The sequence below is a fragment of the Mus caroli genome, chromosome 18 (genome assembly GCF_900094665.2).
Source record: "Mus caroli chromosome 18, CAROLI_EIJ_v1.1, whole genome shotgun sequence".
Taxonomy (NCBI): Eukaryota; Metazoa; Chordata; class Mammalia; order Rodentia; family Muridae; genus Mus; species Mus caroli.
The window spans coordinates 64,088,947-64,105,615 of NC_034587.1; the positions used below are offsets into that span (position 1 = coordinate 64,088,947).

A 16,669-nucleotide genomic window follows, 5' to 3' on the forward strand; every position below is an offset into this window, starting at 1 on the left:
CTCCTCCTCCTCCTCCTCCCCCTCCTTCTCCTCCTCCTGCTCCTGCTCCTCCTCCTCCTCCTCCTCCTCCTCCTTCTTCTTCTTCTTCCAGAGATTGAAGCAAGTGATACAGTGTTCTGGAAGGAACATGCACCTTGTCTTAGTGTAGGAGTTGAAGTTAATCTGACCTGGTGTGGGTTTTAGCCCCATGCTTACCTCTGCCTCCTGAGTGCTGAATTTAAAGATATGGGCCACTCAACCAGATTTACCAATAGCTACTTTTTTAATATTTATTGAATATTGATGCTTTTTTTGAAGCCAAGAGGCAGAGGCAGACAGATCCCTGAGAGTTTCAGGCCAGCTAGAGCTACATGGTGAGGCCCTGTTTCAAAAAAGAGCATTAGTGAGCTGTAACTCACCTACATCTGCTCATTTGAAGCAATCGATTTGATGGTTATCAGTACAGACTCAGATCAGCACCCCCACCCCACAATCTATCTTTGGACATTTCACCACTTAGAAAGAAACCCACTCCCTAAGAAATCCATTCACTCTCCCTCCCTCCCCAGACCTGACAAACATTACCCCATTCTCTGCCATCGCATTGGAACGGAACCACACAGTCTCTGCACAGCACTCCCTGCTAGGTTTACCCACCTCGATGCACACACCATTCCTTCGTGCTTGTTTCCAAGTACGTTTGTAACATCCTCACATTCTGCTGTGTGCGAGAGACAATCATGTGTGGGTCCTACTCCAGCCTGTTTTCACATCCTTGCATGACTGGGCCCATAGTACTCCGTTAGCCTCAGATAAAGGTTTCAGATACATCCCTGTCTATTCATGTCGTACTGCCCCTGGTCAGGTTGGCCAAGCCTGGGCCTGAACCTGAAACTTGGCTTTCCCAGACTTCTGTTCTTTCTTCCAGAGCGGTGATGTTCCTCCTGGTTCCTACAGGCTTGTTCCCACCCCAATAGGGTGGCCCTTCCTGGGTACCTGCACCAGGAAGGGATGTTCTGGCCCATATCCTACCCACTTTATCTGGAAGGAAGACCCTGAAATCGGGGCTGCTATGAGTTTCTCCACATTCTAGGCTTTCCAGGAACTCTGAACAGGTCCCATGAAATTGTTCAAAGAACCTGTTAGAGTTTTAGCTACCATTCGTTGTTTTGGTTTTTTGTTTTTTGTTTTTTGGGTTTTTTTTTTTTTTTGGTTTGCTTGGAGTTTTTTGTTTGGTTTTGGTTTTTTGTTTGTTTTGTTTGTTTGTTTGTTTGTTTGATTGGTCTCTCCCTACCCTGCCATAAGAGAAGCAGCCTGTGTTCCTCTCTCCAAGGACGGCCTGGCCACCCCACCTTGGAACTCAGTATGAACTCCATGCCCACCAGACTGTCACTGCTGCCATCTTTCCAGTCTGCGGAGCTCTCTGACACACCTACTCAGTCTAGGGTCTGCCTCAGGCATCTCTGCAGTCCCAGAGCTGAGGGCAGTTCAGCTCATGGTGTGCAGTAGACACAGGAATGTGTGCAGCTTTAAGAGAGAATTTTAAGGGAGGGATAAATCAGTGGTGTCTAGACAAGGATGAACATTTCCTAATACTTAGCTCACTATGCTAGGGACACAGAGGCTCTATCCAGCATGGCTGGACCATTTAGTTTCCAGATGATATACTACTAAGGCCTGTCTTAGTTAGAGTTACTGTTGCTCTGATGAAACACCAGGAACAAAAGTAACTTGGGGAGGAACTGTTTTGTTTGGCTTACAAATCCTGAATCACAACCCATTGAGGGAATCCAAGACAGGAACTCAAACAGGGCAGGAACCTGGAGGCAGGAGCTGATGCAGAGGAGTGCTTCTTGCTGATTTGTGCCCTGTGGCTTACTCAGCTTGTTTCCTTACAGAACCCAGGACCACCAGTCCGGAGGTGGCCCCACCCACAGGGGCTGGGCCATCTCCCATCAATCATTAAATGTTCTACAGGCTTGCCCACTGCCCAGCCTTATGGTGACATTTTTTTTCAGCTGAGGCTCCTTTCTCTCAGATAACTATAGCTTGTGTCAAGTTGACATAAAACCAACAAACACGGGTTTTTAAAATAAGTAATCAAGACGGAGAAAACAAATAGCACAGTGAAGAGGGCTGCATGGCTTGTCACAGTTTAAGCAAATTATAATCTCAGTCTCTATTGATGTCTGAAAGGAAAGATGTCCGAGATGCTTAGATCCAGGAATTGAAAACCCGATGAACAGCTTTGACTTACTGAGCTAACCCAGAGGAACCAGGACCTTGGGGTAGTGGTCCAGGGGCCAGGGTGGAAGAGACAGGAGACAAGAGGAGCCAGGGCTGGGGTGGTAGAACCAGCAGCAGCCCCTTGCAGTTCAGACAGGCCTCCCGGGCTTCCTGTCTCCATGCCTCTCCAACACATTCCCTACAGAACAAATGGTTGGCAAGGCTTGTCCTGTGTGATGGGTTGTACTGGCTATTTTTGTGTCAACTTGACACAGCTGGAGTTATCACAGAGAAAGGAGCTTCAGTTGAGGAAATGCCTCCATGAGATCCAACTGTAAGGCATTTTCTCAATTAGTGATCAAGGGGGAAAGGCCCCTTGTGGGTGGGACCATCCCTGGGCTGGTAGTCTTGGGTTCTATAAGAGAGTAGGCTGAGCAAGCCAGGGGAAGCAAGCCAGTAAAGAACATCCCTCCATGGCCTCTGCATCAGCTCCTGCTCCCTGACCTGCTTGAGTTCCAGTCCTGACTTCTTTCAGTGATGAACAGCAATGTGGAAATGTAAGCTGAATAAACCCTTTCCTCCCCAACTTGCTTCTTGGTCATGATGTTTGGGCAGGAATAGAAACACTGACTAAGACATGGGTCTCTAACAACTTTCTTTGAAGGGACTACTGACTCAGGAAGAGGAGCCATTTGATGTACAGGGACAAATGTCCACCTAATATTCAAATAGGTCCCAAGGTACCAAGCAGACATCCAGCAAATGATTCAGAGGACTGTATCAGAAAATTCCAAATGCCAGCCTGGGCTTCCTGAGTGTCATGAGGGCCATACTTATCAAAATGTGAAGATAGGCCATGCTACATGAAACTGAAACAGTTTTCAAATACACTCATATGAAGGGCATGTCTCCAACTGTCCAGTTGTATTCTAACTGTCCCTACTTGTACTCTGTTTTTGCCACCACCAAGCTATAGAAATGGCTATCCACAGCACACCTACTAGGCACAGTTTTGTCTAATTTGCAGTGTATAGTCAAGAGTACTGAGACATCTGGGTATTCCCTGCAGTAGAGAACCCATGCTGTGTTTCCCTGTCTCCCAGAGCATCTTGCAGTGTTCCAGGCTCCTCATCTGCAATCCTCCTCTATTCCCTCAGCCTGTGAGCATCGTGCTCTGGTTGGTTTTTTTTTAAAAAATGTTTTTAGTTCCCACACATGAAGGAATTGGAACCAAGGAAATGCTTTTACAACGAGCTGAACACAGTCCACACTAGCCAATCTATCGGCCACCTTTGTAAACTTTTGTACCATTTGTAGCCAGGTCATCTCAGGCCAATGGCCTTGAAATGGGTCATATTTATGTCCACACACTCACTGACATTGGTTCAAATGGCATGTGGTGGGATTTGAGGACTTTCAGAGAATTAAGTTTGGACAATGATTTATGGAAGAAGGCACAATGTACCAGAAGTATGCCGCCCCTTTGCAGTAGGCCAGGGTCTGAGTTACAACCACTGCTGCCCATGACCCAGATAAGAGCCCTTGGGCTGCCTACCCAATGTATTCACTGCTCTAGACTGTGCTGTGGCCCCAGACCTGAACCTTCTGCATTCCAGGTCTCTTGAATCCTGGTGCCCTAAGGATGGTTTCTGTGGATGATAGGATGAACTTGGATTGGATGTAGGAGGGTCACTATAATGGGAGGGACCCTTCCCAGTGTGGGGGAATTGGGGGTGGGGACAAAGGGAGCTGAGATTGCAGGTAAGATATCGACATCCCACTGTCTCTCCCTGATAAGATCCAAGGATGCTTAGAGTTCTAAATTTGCAACTGACTTTCCAGACACCAAACCAGGTTTGTGTGATGTGTGCATGTGCGTGTACCCTGGAGGGCATGTGCACATGAGTGTGTGTATGCAGGGGAGTGAGCCCCAAGTCTTTTTAATGCAAAGCACACACTCCGCTTAAGTTATGTTCCTACACTATCCTGGGCAAGCCTCAGACCTAGGGTAGAGTTGTTAGGAAGGTGATGTGGTCTGAGCTGGCCCCGTTTTTCTCATCTGCTAGAACACCTACTAGTATTACGATAATCCCATGAATTCTGGACCAAAATATCCGGCAATAGGTCTCATTATTTTCTTACCCTCTCCTACCACAGTGTGGGGGACAGGCTTGGGGGAGGGGGAAAACTCCAGAAACTTCATTAAGTCACGCTATTCCTTATTAATCCTGGTCCCTGCAGTAGAGTTCCTGGAGTCACCCCAGCACCCACTTTCTAGCCCAACAGGAAACCACAGGCTAAGATCATAGCCCCAGGACCACCTTGTAGTAAAAGTGGGTGGTGTCCTTTAAACTGCTCAAGAACTGAAGATGAAGAGCAGACATCCCCCCCTCCTCCCCAGAACTGCACAGCTCCTCCGCAACCTCCTCCTACCCTAGACTCCGCTCTGAGCAGAAGGAAAGGGTAGCATTTACTGGGAGTCGCTAATTACATCGAGCCAGGGCAAGAGGAGGTTGCTGAGACAGCTGAATGCCCTTTATGCGGAGCTGGATAGGTTCAGGCTTGTGGTTCTGGGGCACCTGGGTAAGGTTGTGGCCTCTTCTCAGCCTCTCCAGGAATATTACTGGAGAGCTCTGCTCTGGGAGGTCCGGAGACCATAAGAAGGCAGGAAAACAGTGCTGGGGTGATGGGGAGGGGAGGGGGAGGGGGAGATCCCGTGGGCCAAACAATACCCAAATTTGGAAACATTTGAAAAGCTCTAGAAGAAAAATGTTTTTGAATGTCTTTTGCCCCCTTTCAAGGACAAGTAAATACATTGTCTCAGGGTTACTGTTGCTGTGATGAAACACCCGGACCAAAAGCAACTTGGTGAGGAAGGGGTTTGTTTGGCTTGGGTATCCTGAATCACAACCCATTGAGAAAAGCCAAGGCAGGAACTCAAACTGGGCAGTAACCTGGAGGCAGAAACTAATGTAGAGGCCACTGACCCGTGCTGCTTACAGGCTTGTTCCATATGGCTTGCTCAGCCCGCTTTCTCATAGAACCTAGGACCACCAGCCCAGGGATGGCACCTCCAACATCCACACACACAATGGGCTGGGCCCTCTCCCATCAATAGCTAATTAAGAAAGTGCCTTACTCAGTCTCTCTCTCTCTCTCTCTCTCTCTCTCTCTCTCTCTCTCTCTCTCTCNGCTGTAAGGTTTCAAAGTGCCTTACTCAGTCTCTCTCTCTCTCTCTCTCTCTCTCTCTCTCTCTCTCTCTCTCTCTCTCACTCTTGTTGACAGGGTCTCACACAGCCCAAGTTTGCCTCAAATGTATTTCTAGCCTAGATCAATCCTAACCTCTGAGCACTGGGAACCCAAGTGTGTGCCACCACACCCAGTTATCTGAAGTACTGGAGATTTGATGCAGGGCTTCCTGTGTGCGTCTAGGCAAACACTCTACCAACCCAACCGAGTACTTCCCCATTTCCACACTAGGGTGTTCTCAGTTTTCACGATCTAAAAAGAAACCACTGCTACAAATTACAGATCTTGCTGCTTCCTCGTTTTGTGTGTGGCATTTCTGCCTGGCTTGGGGTCAGGAGGACACAGGTGGTTTCCCGAGATCCCTGAGAGGGAGCGTTTGAGAACACCTGGGAATCTTTGACGGATGCATGGGCTACAGGTGGCAAAGAATCCCAGCATCTGAGAGCCAGTCAGGTGCCCCCAGGATAAGCCTTTCATTTTTACAAAAGAGGAAAGTGAAGCCCGAAGTATTAACACTAGAAAGGAAAAGCGAATGGTTTGTTTCAGGCATCACCCAGGGCTGGTTCCTCTCGGGGTCCCTAAGGATACTCTGATTTTCATCTGCTAGTGTTTCCCACTGTCATTGGGTGAGATCCTTGCCGGATGAGCCTCCCATGGGCTTCCAGAGCATTCTAGGTTCCCTGGTGTCAGGACATGCCTACCACCCCTACTGGTGTCCAGTCCTTATGGGTTAAGTGAGAGTATCTGCGAACAAGAAGAGGCTGCCTGCTGCAGAGGCGGGGGACAGCCTCCCAGGATGGAATGCCCAGCAGTGGCAAAGTTGCTGAGGTCAAGACCTGACTGGGAGCCATCATACAAAAAACTTGGGGCCTTGGGCATCATAGTTGTCAGGCACTCCAGCATCTGGAGTAGCCCCTGGCCTCCGCTGAGACTCCGCTGACGGGCTGTTTGTGTTGACTTTCCTCCTGGTTCTCTCTCCAGCAGCACTGCGCCTGTGTACTTGTGCCCCTCCCTCATGACAGCGCTCAGTTTTGTTTTGCTTTTTTTCAAAAGTTGAGGGGGGTGGGAGCGAGCGAGCCCTGCCCGAGAGAGCAAGCGCTTTCCAACATTGTTGGGAGGTTGCGTGGATGAGGTTGTTGTTAGTCAAACGCAGCGGTGAAGTCACTTTATGGATGGGGCTGGAGGGGCAGGCAGAGAGGTGAAAGCTAAATACGCGTGCCTAGGGTAGTGAGACAACTGAAAGACTCCACGTCGGGTCCCAAAGGTCTCCTTCCACCCGCAGGGTTATGGGTGGCTCTCCCAGCTCTCGTGGGAGCGTTGTAACTCACCCGGCGACAGATGACCAATACCCTGGGTACTAGCAGCACGGTGGTGCAGTGAGAGTCTAGGGCTTCCCTCCCCTCCTCCTCGGGAGTCCCCTCCAGTCCACCCTGCTCCTTTCTGCCCGACGCCCAGGGTTCCAGCTGTCAGGACCAGGAGCCGGGCTTGGGATCCGCCCGCTAGCCTTTGGGAGGGGCGGGGACTGCAAGCGGGACAGCCGGCTGCCATTGGAGGGGAAGGCGAGGGCGGAGGGGCCGAGCGGGGGTCAAGTCCCGGGAGCGCGCGGCCGGCCGCAGTCACGCCGCAGTCGGGAGAGCCAGCGCCCGAGCGCAGACGCGCCCGCCATGAGGGAGATTGTGCACATCCAGGCGGGCCAGTGCGGGAACCAGATCGGTACCAAGGTGGGTCCGGGCGCGCGTTGCGCTCCCGCGGGTGGGCGGTTAGCGGCGCCGGCCTCGGAGGACCCAACCTTGCTTCTCCGAGCCGGGCTGACCCTGCTCACTCCTGGGAGAGCAAGTCCCGGAGAGCCCGCCCTGAGTCCCCGCGGGCAGACTCAGTGATCCGGTCCAGAGAGTGGGCCAGCTGACCCTCGGGATCCGGCTCGAAGTAGACCACCGGTCCCAGCTGTGGGTTCCAGAGGGTGCGCCCTGGGGCCCGACTCAGAGAGTGGGCCACCGGTCCCGAAGGGCGCGTCCTCGAGAACTGGCCCCGGGGACTGAACCCCAGGATCCTGAAGCGACCTGGCGGGGAGAGGGAGCCATGGGTCTCAGGGGGCTGACTCAGGGTTCCGACCCAGGGTTTGCGCCCGAGTCTGAGGGTTCGGGGGAGCGGGTCACAGGCCCCGGTGCGGGTGGCAGGGACTTCTCAGACTCCCGGTCTGACTCTCTGTCCCTTCGCCGTTCCCTCGCAAGTTTTGGGAAGTGATCAGTGATGAGCACGGTATCGACCAGGCCGGAGGCTACGTGGGCGACTCAGCGCTGCAGCTGGAGAGGATCAGCGTCTACTACAATGAGTCATCCTGTGAGTCGCGCGGCTTCGGGCTGTCCCCCACCCCCCATCCCCGGCCTCCGGCGCCAGCACCTGGCCTTTCCCGGCTGCCTTTCGGGCATGCTCTGACAGGACCCGACCGTACCCTGCAGGGACCCCGGGCTGGACCCGGAGGGGGGAGGCTCGCGGGATGCGGTCTTGGGGTCGGGAGAGTTTGCTCAGGAAAAAGTTAGGGCGGGATGGAGCTGGATGCCCGGCCACTCCCTCACTCCCCCTGGAGCGGGAAGCCCGCCCTAGGTCTGTTCAAACTGTGGGATCCGGCCTATCCCGGAGGCTTGAACCAAGCCATCCGTTGAGGTTGTGAAATAACCTCCTCATTCCCAGGCCATCCTTTTCTTAAGCTTTGAAAGAATGGAGCAGAACAGTCGAATGGAATGGAATTCAAAGGCATCTTTTATTAAGGACGCTTAGCTAAAAGTTTGAGCACTCGTTAAAGTGATTTTTCTGGTCCTTCACCTAAAATTATATTCATCGGGTGCCAAAACTGTAGACAGCTCTGAGAAATTAATGGGGAGATTAGCAAAATTCTAGACTCTGGATAATCCCAGTTTGGGAATAATAGCACCTCTGTCCTCTGAAGGCTAGTTTACAGGCAGGTTTTATTATAAAAGTGTGACACACACCTCACAAACCAACGAAATCCTGGGGCACAGAAAGAACACCCAGAAATGGCATGGGCAGACTCTCCCATGGAATGACATTGAAAGCGCTTCCAAGACGCTCTCTGGAGTCACCAGACTTTTAGAGTTACTTCCCACCTGTTCACCCAGAACTGGCAAGGGCGGTAGATATGAATCATGGGATATTGCTTATATAACCAGACCTGAAACACATGGAAATTCTAGGCAGCTCTTAAGAGAAATGCCAGTGTTCACTGCACTTCCTCTTATTCACCGGGTGACATTTGTTGACCCTTTCCTCAACTTGGTCCTGGGCAGAGCCAAGCAGGATGTGGTGGCCCTCCAGTTCCTGCAAAGCCCATCCTCACAGGATGGGGGCTACAGCTTGCCCTGGTGTCCTGTCATGCTGTGCTACAAAGGCACAGTCTACTCAAATGACCGAAGAGCTCATTTGAGTCTGAAGAAAAGGGACACAGAACCCCTGGGCTGGTGCCTGGGAGGAGCTGCTCAGACAGCTTTGGTACATGTATGTATGTATGTATGTATACATGCATGTATGTATGCATGTGAATGTCCATAGGGCAGGTGCCAAGAAGCAGATGGAAGGCCAGACTGCTGCCACAGATCTTGTTTATCTCTCTGCAGCTAGAGAAGTGCAGCTGTCTAACAGGAGTGTTGGAGGTGAACTGGGAAATACAGTGGCCACGAAGCAGGCAGGAGTGTTGATTTCCCACCATTCCCACCTAGAACCTGTGATAGAGAAACTCACAAAGCCCTCTCTGCAAAGACACTGGTTACCCCTGCCAGGCAGCTCTGACCTGGTGGGACTTGCTGAGTGGATTTTCCCAGAAACCTGGAAGTGACTCTGGTGGGCTTTTTCCTTTCCAGCTAAGAAGTACGTACCCAGGGCTGCCCTGGTGGACTTGGAGCCCGGCACCATGGACAGTGTGAGGTCTGGGCCTTTTGGGCAACTCTTCAGGCCTGATAACTTCATCTTCGGTAGGTTCCACCTGCTTGCTTGCTTGCTTGGGTTTGTTTCATTTTTATGTATTTGTCCTGGTACCAGGGGTTGGGTTGGGATTGTCCACTTGTGACACTTTGGAGGTATTTAAATGATTTCAGATTTTGGAGCCTTTTGGAATTTTCAGGTTAGGGATGCTGAGCCAGGCATATGAGAGGCAGAGGATATCCCAGGGGAGTGGGCTGATCTTAAGGGTGATTCCTGGCCTAGGGTGCGCTACAGAGATTGAATGTTTTGAAATCTCTTCATCCCGGGCCCTTCTTCAGAAGTTCCCAGGCAGATAGCAATCCTGAGAGGAAATTAGGAAAACACCAGTGTTTCCTATGAGGCTAAGTAGTTTTACTAAACATAATGCGAGAAGGTTTATAGATCAAAATGACTTAAACTATCAAGGCAAAATTCCAAATGTCAGTGTATTTAAAACAAAACAAAACAAAAAAATACTCTGTGCCGTGTCATACACACAACCCTTCTGGTGTTTTGTTTTGTTTTTGTTTGTTTGTTTGTTTGTTTTTGAGACAGGGTTTCTCTGTATAGCCCTGGCTGTCCTGGAACTCACTCTGTAGACCAGGCTGGCCTCGAACTCAGAAATCTGCCTGCCTCTGCCTCCCAAGAGCTGGGATTAAAAGCATGTGCCACCACCGCCTGGCTACACACAACACTTCTGTACCTCCAGCACTGGGGAGGCAGAGGCAGGTGGATCTTTGTGAGTTTGAGGTCAGCCTGGGCTACATAGTGAGATTCAGGTCAGCCAGAAATAGTGAGACTCTTTTTAAAAGAGGAGGAGGAGGAGAATTATGATATTTATTATAATTATTATATTAATATATTGTGATAGTGAGCCCAAGCAGATAGGGGTCACAGCCACCAGCGTTCTGGCCCATGCCCTCGCCACACAACTGTGGCCTTGCTGTTTAGCCTGCACGGGGACTCTCTAGTCCTTAGTGAGACAGAATCAAATGGTTAGGTGTGCAGAGGGTCACAGCAATGCTCCCCGTGGGAACTGCAGTCTTGCCTCCTACAAAGCTTCCCTGCCTGGTTCTGTTCCGAAGAAAGAAAAACGTCGTGTAGTGATTCCTGTAATCCCAGCACTCAGAGGTGGAGGCTGGAGGATCAAGAGTTCAAGGCCCTTTCCGGCTACATAGGAAGCTTGAGGCCAACCTAGCGCTAGGTAAGACCCTGTCTTAAAAACAACAAAGACAGAAGAAGACCCGCCTTGGCTGCCACTGCTGTCACAGCAGGGAAGGGGACACGCTTTATACGGATCAGTACTGAACAGCTTTTGGTTAGTATAGCCCCTGTGAGGCTTGGCAGGGACTTTTCTGGGCCTGTGCTGTGAGCATCTGAGGTGAGGTAATGGCTGTGCAGAAAGCGCTTGCCTCAGAAGTCTGATCAGGACCAGGATCAAGTCCCTGAACCCACATAGAGCTAGGTGTGGCAGCACAGGTCTGTCCCAGCATCTTTCTTACAGATGAGAGGATGCAGAAGCTCACAGGCAGGGAGCCGGGGCTAGGAAGCACTGAGTGAGAGACCTTATCAACCTCTGGCTTGTACCCAGGCACACACACACACACGCACACACACACACACACACACACACACAGAGAAGAAAATGGCATTTCCCATTTAAAGCTGTTCCCAAACTTTCTTGTACCTTTTTGCATTCTCTTTCCCTTTTAAACATTTTTTTCAAATGCAGTACACAAATATACATTTAGGAAAATATTTCATGTATATGAGTGCTCTGATCTCAGGCACACCAGAAGAGGGCATCGGATTCCATTACAGATGGTTATGAGCCACCATGTCATTGCTGGGAATTGAACTCCGGTCCTCTGGAAGAGCAGCCAGTGTTCTCGTAACTGCTGAGCCATCTCTCCACACACACCCCTTTATATATTTATAATATTTATTTAGCTAGGGCCTCACTGTGTAACTCAGGCTGACCTGGAACTTTAATATACTACCATACTTAGGCTTTTCTTTTTTATTTTCTCTTTGTGTGTGTCTGTGTGTCTGTGTGTATGTGTGTGTGTGTGTGTGTGTATGTGTGTGTGTATGTGTGTGTGTGTATGTGTGTGTGTACCCACAAAAGTCAGAAGGTGTTAAATCGTCTGGAACTGGAGCTTCTAGGCTTTTGTGCGAACCATGGTACAGGGAACTGAAGCTGTGTCCTCTGGCAGAGCAACAGCAGATGTTCTCAACCACTGAGCCATCTCTGCAGCCCCCACCCACTCCCTGTTAAGAACTAATTATATGGGATGGTGTAATTAAAGGTGGCGCACGCCTTTAATCCTAGCACTTGGGAGGCAGAGGCAGGTGAATCTCTATGAGTTTGAGGCCAGCCTGGTCTACAGAGTGAACTCTAGCAGCCAAGGCTACACAGAGAAACCCTATCTTGAAAAACTTAAAAAAAAAAAAAAAAAAAAGAATTTATTTATTTGAAGCAGGGTCTCACTATGTAGCCCTGGCTTGCCTGGAACTTTCTGTGTAGATCAAGATGATTTCAAATTCAGAGTTCTGCCTGCCTTTGCCTCTCGAGAGCTACGATTAAAGGCCTGACATAAAATTTCTTTAATTGTAATTTAGCAAGTTGGGCATTATTTTTAATTGAGAATTGTGATTTATTTAAGATAAGCTGGGTGTGGTGGTCATAACTGTACCTTTAGCACCCAGAAGGCTGAAGCAGGGTGGTCACTGGATTCAAGGAGAGCCTGGTCTATATAGTGTGATTTGAGGGGACCCTGGGCTACAGAATAAAACCTCGTCTTTATAAAAAGAAAATCCTCACTTGTGAGAATTGCCTATTACTTACATTCCCTTGTGTTGGCTATACTGACTGGCCAGTGAGCAGAGTTTATGGGTTCTGGGATTCTGACCTCACATCCTCCTTCGGAACTGTTTAAATTACAACTGACTCATGGATGGTTCATCATAGCTGGTTCACAGCCTTTAGCGGGCTTTGGTAGATTAAAACAGAGCATTGTCAGGCAAGGCTCAGCCAAAGGAAGATTGTGAGGGAGGTCCCTTCCTCAGCCCCAAAAGACTGAATCAGTAAGCTGGTGCCATCTCAGTTCTAGATATAGTTTGAAATGGCACACGCCTTTTGTCCCAGTACTTGGGAGGCAGAGGCAGGTGAATCTCTGAGTTCAAGGCCAGCCTAGTCTACCTAGTGAGTTCCAGGACAGCCAGGGCTACATAGAGAGACCCTGATTCAGACAAAAAAAAAAAAGCAATTGCATTAGTAATATATAATTTCAAAAAGTGAGAGTTCCCAATGACATGATCACACTCTCATTCTTAATTGTTGGGTGCATACCACCCCTGCCAAGGAGACTGTGGGAAGGCAGCTAAGTGCCAGACAGGCTATTTCCTTAAAGCCCCTTGGCGGGTTTATAGTTTTCCTTCAGATGCAGGGCTGGCCGAGGAGGAGCTGGGGAGCACGGAGAGCTGGCCGACTTAATTCTTCCCTCAGTTTGAGTTGGAGGAGAACCAGAAGGAGGACTGTGAGGAAAGCCTAGGCAGCTGCAGTGTGCCTGCCAAGCATCAGGTTTGCAGCCTGTGTTTAACAAGCTGGAGACACTGATTAACGGCCGAATGCACTGTGTAGATGTTCAACTTATGACCTCCTGATATTTAAGCAGGGATGATCTGTTGCTAGGAGACAAGGGCAAAATATTTTTAAAAAGTCACCAGCTTCCTTTTTTTGTGTGTCAAGAGTAGAGAATACTTTGGGGCTAGTCCGTGCTACGGATAGGGACAGATCTGAGTCGCTGGCATAAACCGGAGGGGGTTAAGTGTCACTGGAACAGTTAAAGCTTGAGCAAGCTTGATTTAAGGTTCTGTCTTGCCTTCAGCTGCCCTTCTACGTGTTCCTCGCTTTTAATGAATGGTTCCTAGGCTCTGACGGTGTGTGCGGTCCTTCTGTAAAGCAGCGATGGTTCTACACTGAGTTCCCACTACGTGGTCAATGGGGTTTGTTCCTCTCATTGCCTGGCCTGGGGCCTAACCTGGCTGCTGCCTGCTGAGTTGTGTGGGAAGGGGTAGACGTGAGTTTGTGGGTGCTTAAGGAGGACAATGACAATCTGTGCTGGCTAGTGTTTTATCAACTTGACAAAAGCTAGAGGCTTTTGGGATGAGGGAATTGTAAGTTGAGGAAATACCCACATCAGCCTGGCCTGTGGGCAAGCTAGTCTGAGGGCATTTCCTTCAGTCTGTCCTTCCTTCCTTCTTTCCTTTCTTCTTCCTTCCCTCTTTCTTAATCTCCCCCTCCCTCCCTCCCTCCCTTTCTTTCTTTACTTTTTTCCTCCCCTTCCTCCTCTTTTTCTGGTGGTTGTTACTATGTTTGAGACAGGGCTTCTCTGTGTATTTGAGAGAACTGTTCTAGAACTCACTCTGTAGACCAGGTTGACCTTATACTCACAGAAACCTACCTTAGGGGCATGCACCACCACCCAGCCAGTAGGGCATTTTCTTGATTAATGATTGATGTGGGAGGGTCTGGCCACAATCCCTGAGCAGGTGGTCTTGGGTTCTATAAGAAAGCATGCTGAGCAAGCTAGTAAGCCACACCCCCCCATGGTCTCTGCACCAGATCCTGCCTTGAGTTCCAGCCGTGGCTTCTTTCCATGATGGACTATAAACCATAACGTGTCATAAACCCTCCCCTCCGAGTTGCTGTTGTTCATGGTGTTTTATCGCAGCCATAGACACCCAAGACATCATCTTAGAGTCTGCTCAGAGAAAACAGCCAGGCTTCCCTGGGTAGCACAGCTAGACAGGATGGGAGAGCAGTCCATCTCAGACAAGGTTAAGCCAGAGAAAAGCAAAGCAAGAAAATGGCTACCTCAGAGGGTAGAGGGGCCAGTGCCTATCAGAGTGTGCTATCATCACGGAGCAGGTGTCTGCCCGGAGCTCCATGCAGCCACACAGCTGTTCTGTCAATGGTCTTGGTACCGTGCTGTACACAGAGGGTCGCCGATGGCAGGAGCAAGAGTCTGAGCACCCTCCTGAGGCTGGTAAGAGGGACGCCACTGTGGTCATGCCGGGCTGCCAGCTCGAAATCCACCTTTGAATACTGAAATGTGATTAATGTTTTCATCACTGAGTGAAGTCAAAGTGTCTTCCCGTGCCCTGTCCAAACATGCATGAGTGTGTAGTGTAACAACAGGGACCTCCTCTGTCCCACGGTGGCCATGAGGTTGTAGCCTTAGGTAGATAACTAGTGTAGGTGCTTGGGGCAGATAACTTATATGGGGTTTCCACATACACTCACTCTTACATGTTTGTACACACAAGTGATGTGGTGTTCTGGAAATGAAATTATGCTATACACACTCCTGAAGCCTCTTGAGACGTCCATTAACATATGGCAGACATCTTCTGTGGCAGTCATAGGGCCTTTCCACTGTGCATCTTATTCAGTGACTCTCCTTGTTACTGATGATATTTATTTATTTTCAAGATTTATTTTATGTATGCGAGTACACTGTAGCTGTCTTCAGACACACCAGAAGAGGGCATCAGATCCCATTACAGGTGGTTGCGAGCCACCATGTGGTCGCTGGGAATTGAACTCAGGACAGAGCAGCCAGTGCTCTTAACTGCTGAGCCATCTCTCCAGCCCTATTGATATTTAAAGTAATTCACTTAAAGACATATTTACATGTTCTCTTGATTATCTCATAAAATGTGCCTATTGAGTTTGAAGATTTTTTTTAAGATGTTATTTTTTTTAACATGTGTATGAGTGACATAGGTATGTATGTACACATGCATGCAGCACCTGAAGAGACCACAAGAGGGCGTTAGATAACCTCGAACTGGAGTTAAACAGTTGTGAGCTGTCATGTGGGTACCAGGAAACAATCCAAGATCCACTGCGAGAGCAGTTAATACTCTTAACCACTGAGCCATCTCTCTAGCCTGCAAATATATCTTACTGGAAGATTACCTTTGATTTTTGGCATGCAATGATGCAGGGTTTTGGGGTTTTTTTGTTTTGTTTTGTTTTGGTTTTTTGCTTTCAAGATAAGACATGGTTTCTGTGTGGCCCTGGCTGTCCTGGAACTCACTATGTAGACAAGGCTGGCCTCGAACTCAGAAATCTGCTCCCTGAGTGTTGGAATTTAAAGGCATGTGCTTCCACCCCATCTGCAGATAAAATTAAATGACATAAAGCATAAATCATCCTGTGTACATATAGACATGATTGTTCTAGTATAATGATCATCAAACCTTAATCCAATTTGGGTAAGTAATATTTAATGTAGCCCTCATGAATATGAACTAATTGGGAAAAGTATACAGATATTTCTAAGGCCTTATAACCATGTTGTCATTTGCAATTTTAAAAACGTTTTTGTAGCAGTGTCATGTGATGCACATTGTCATTACAGCACTCAGAAAAGCAGAGTCTAAATACATTTCCCCCGGGTCTCCCTCGAACCCTTATTAAGTATATCCCGTCATGAACTTACATACATATCTTGTATTACACATAGGTCTGCATTTCTACAGGTTGGGGAGAAATGTTTTCTCTAGTAATAAATGTAAGTTTTGTGATTAAAGAAACTGAAAGAGAATGTTTCAAATGTCGGCACCAGCCCTTCCCAATCAAAGTCTCTTCTGTAAAGGAAGGTTAAGAAGGCCTGCTGGCTGAAGCAGCCGCTCTACAACACCCTGGCCACTCGATGGGCTTTGCTAGCCATTCTGACTCTTTTGATAAGACTCAGAACTCTTGGAGGTGTGTTAGGCTCCTTTCCATGACTGGACTGGATATAATTAGAGGGCAGGAACCACCTCTGTGCTGGTCTTCAGTTACAGGTGCAAAATCAACAGTTCCTAGGAAAATGTGAGAAAGTAACCTTGGGCGGCGAGGGAGATGCCCTGTTCACATTGACCTTCATTACTGTTTTGGAGCTGGGCACAGTGGCTTGCACCTTCTGTCTTGACTTTCCTGGTGGCAAAGGCGGGTCTTTGTGAGTTTGAAGCTAGCCTGGGTCTAACAAAGAGTTCCAGGACAGTTAGGGCTACAATAGAGAGGATCCTGTCTTGAAACAAATTACTGTCTTGAGAAGAAAATAAGTGTTTGTACATAGTACATGTTGAACATCCTTTATCTAAAACTCCTTGAAGCCCGACTTTTGGGGTGTTAGAATAGTTACATATATATATATATATATATATATATATATATATATATATA

At 48.8% G+C, this 16,669-nt stretch overlaps 1 protein-coding gene across 1 annotated transcript in view; it reads left to right on the forward strand.

Moving 5' to 3' along the window:
* Positions 1-7,083: 7,083 nt before the first annotated feature.
* Tubb6 (tubulin beta 6 class V) overlaps positions 7,084-16,669 on the forward strand; it is a 12,189-nt gene continuing 2,603 nt past the window's right edge. The window contains exons 1-3 of the mRNA XM_021150156.1: positions 7,084-7,175; positions 7,686-7,794; positions 9,330-9,440. Coding sequence (XP_021005815.1) covers positions 7,119-7,175; positions 7,686-7,794; positions 9,330-9,440 — 277 coding nt within the window. The 5' untranslated portion in view covers positions 7,084-7,118. The remainder of the gene's footprint in view (positions 7,176-7,685; positions 7,795-9,329; positions 9,441-16,669) is intronic.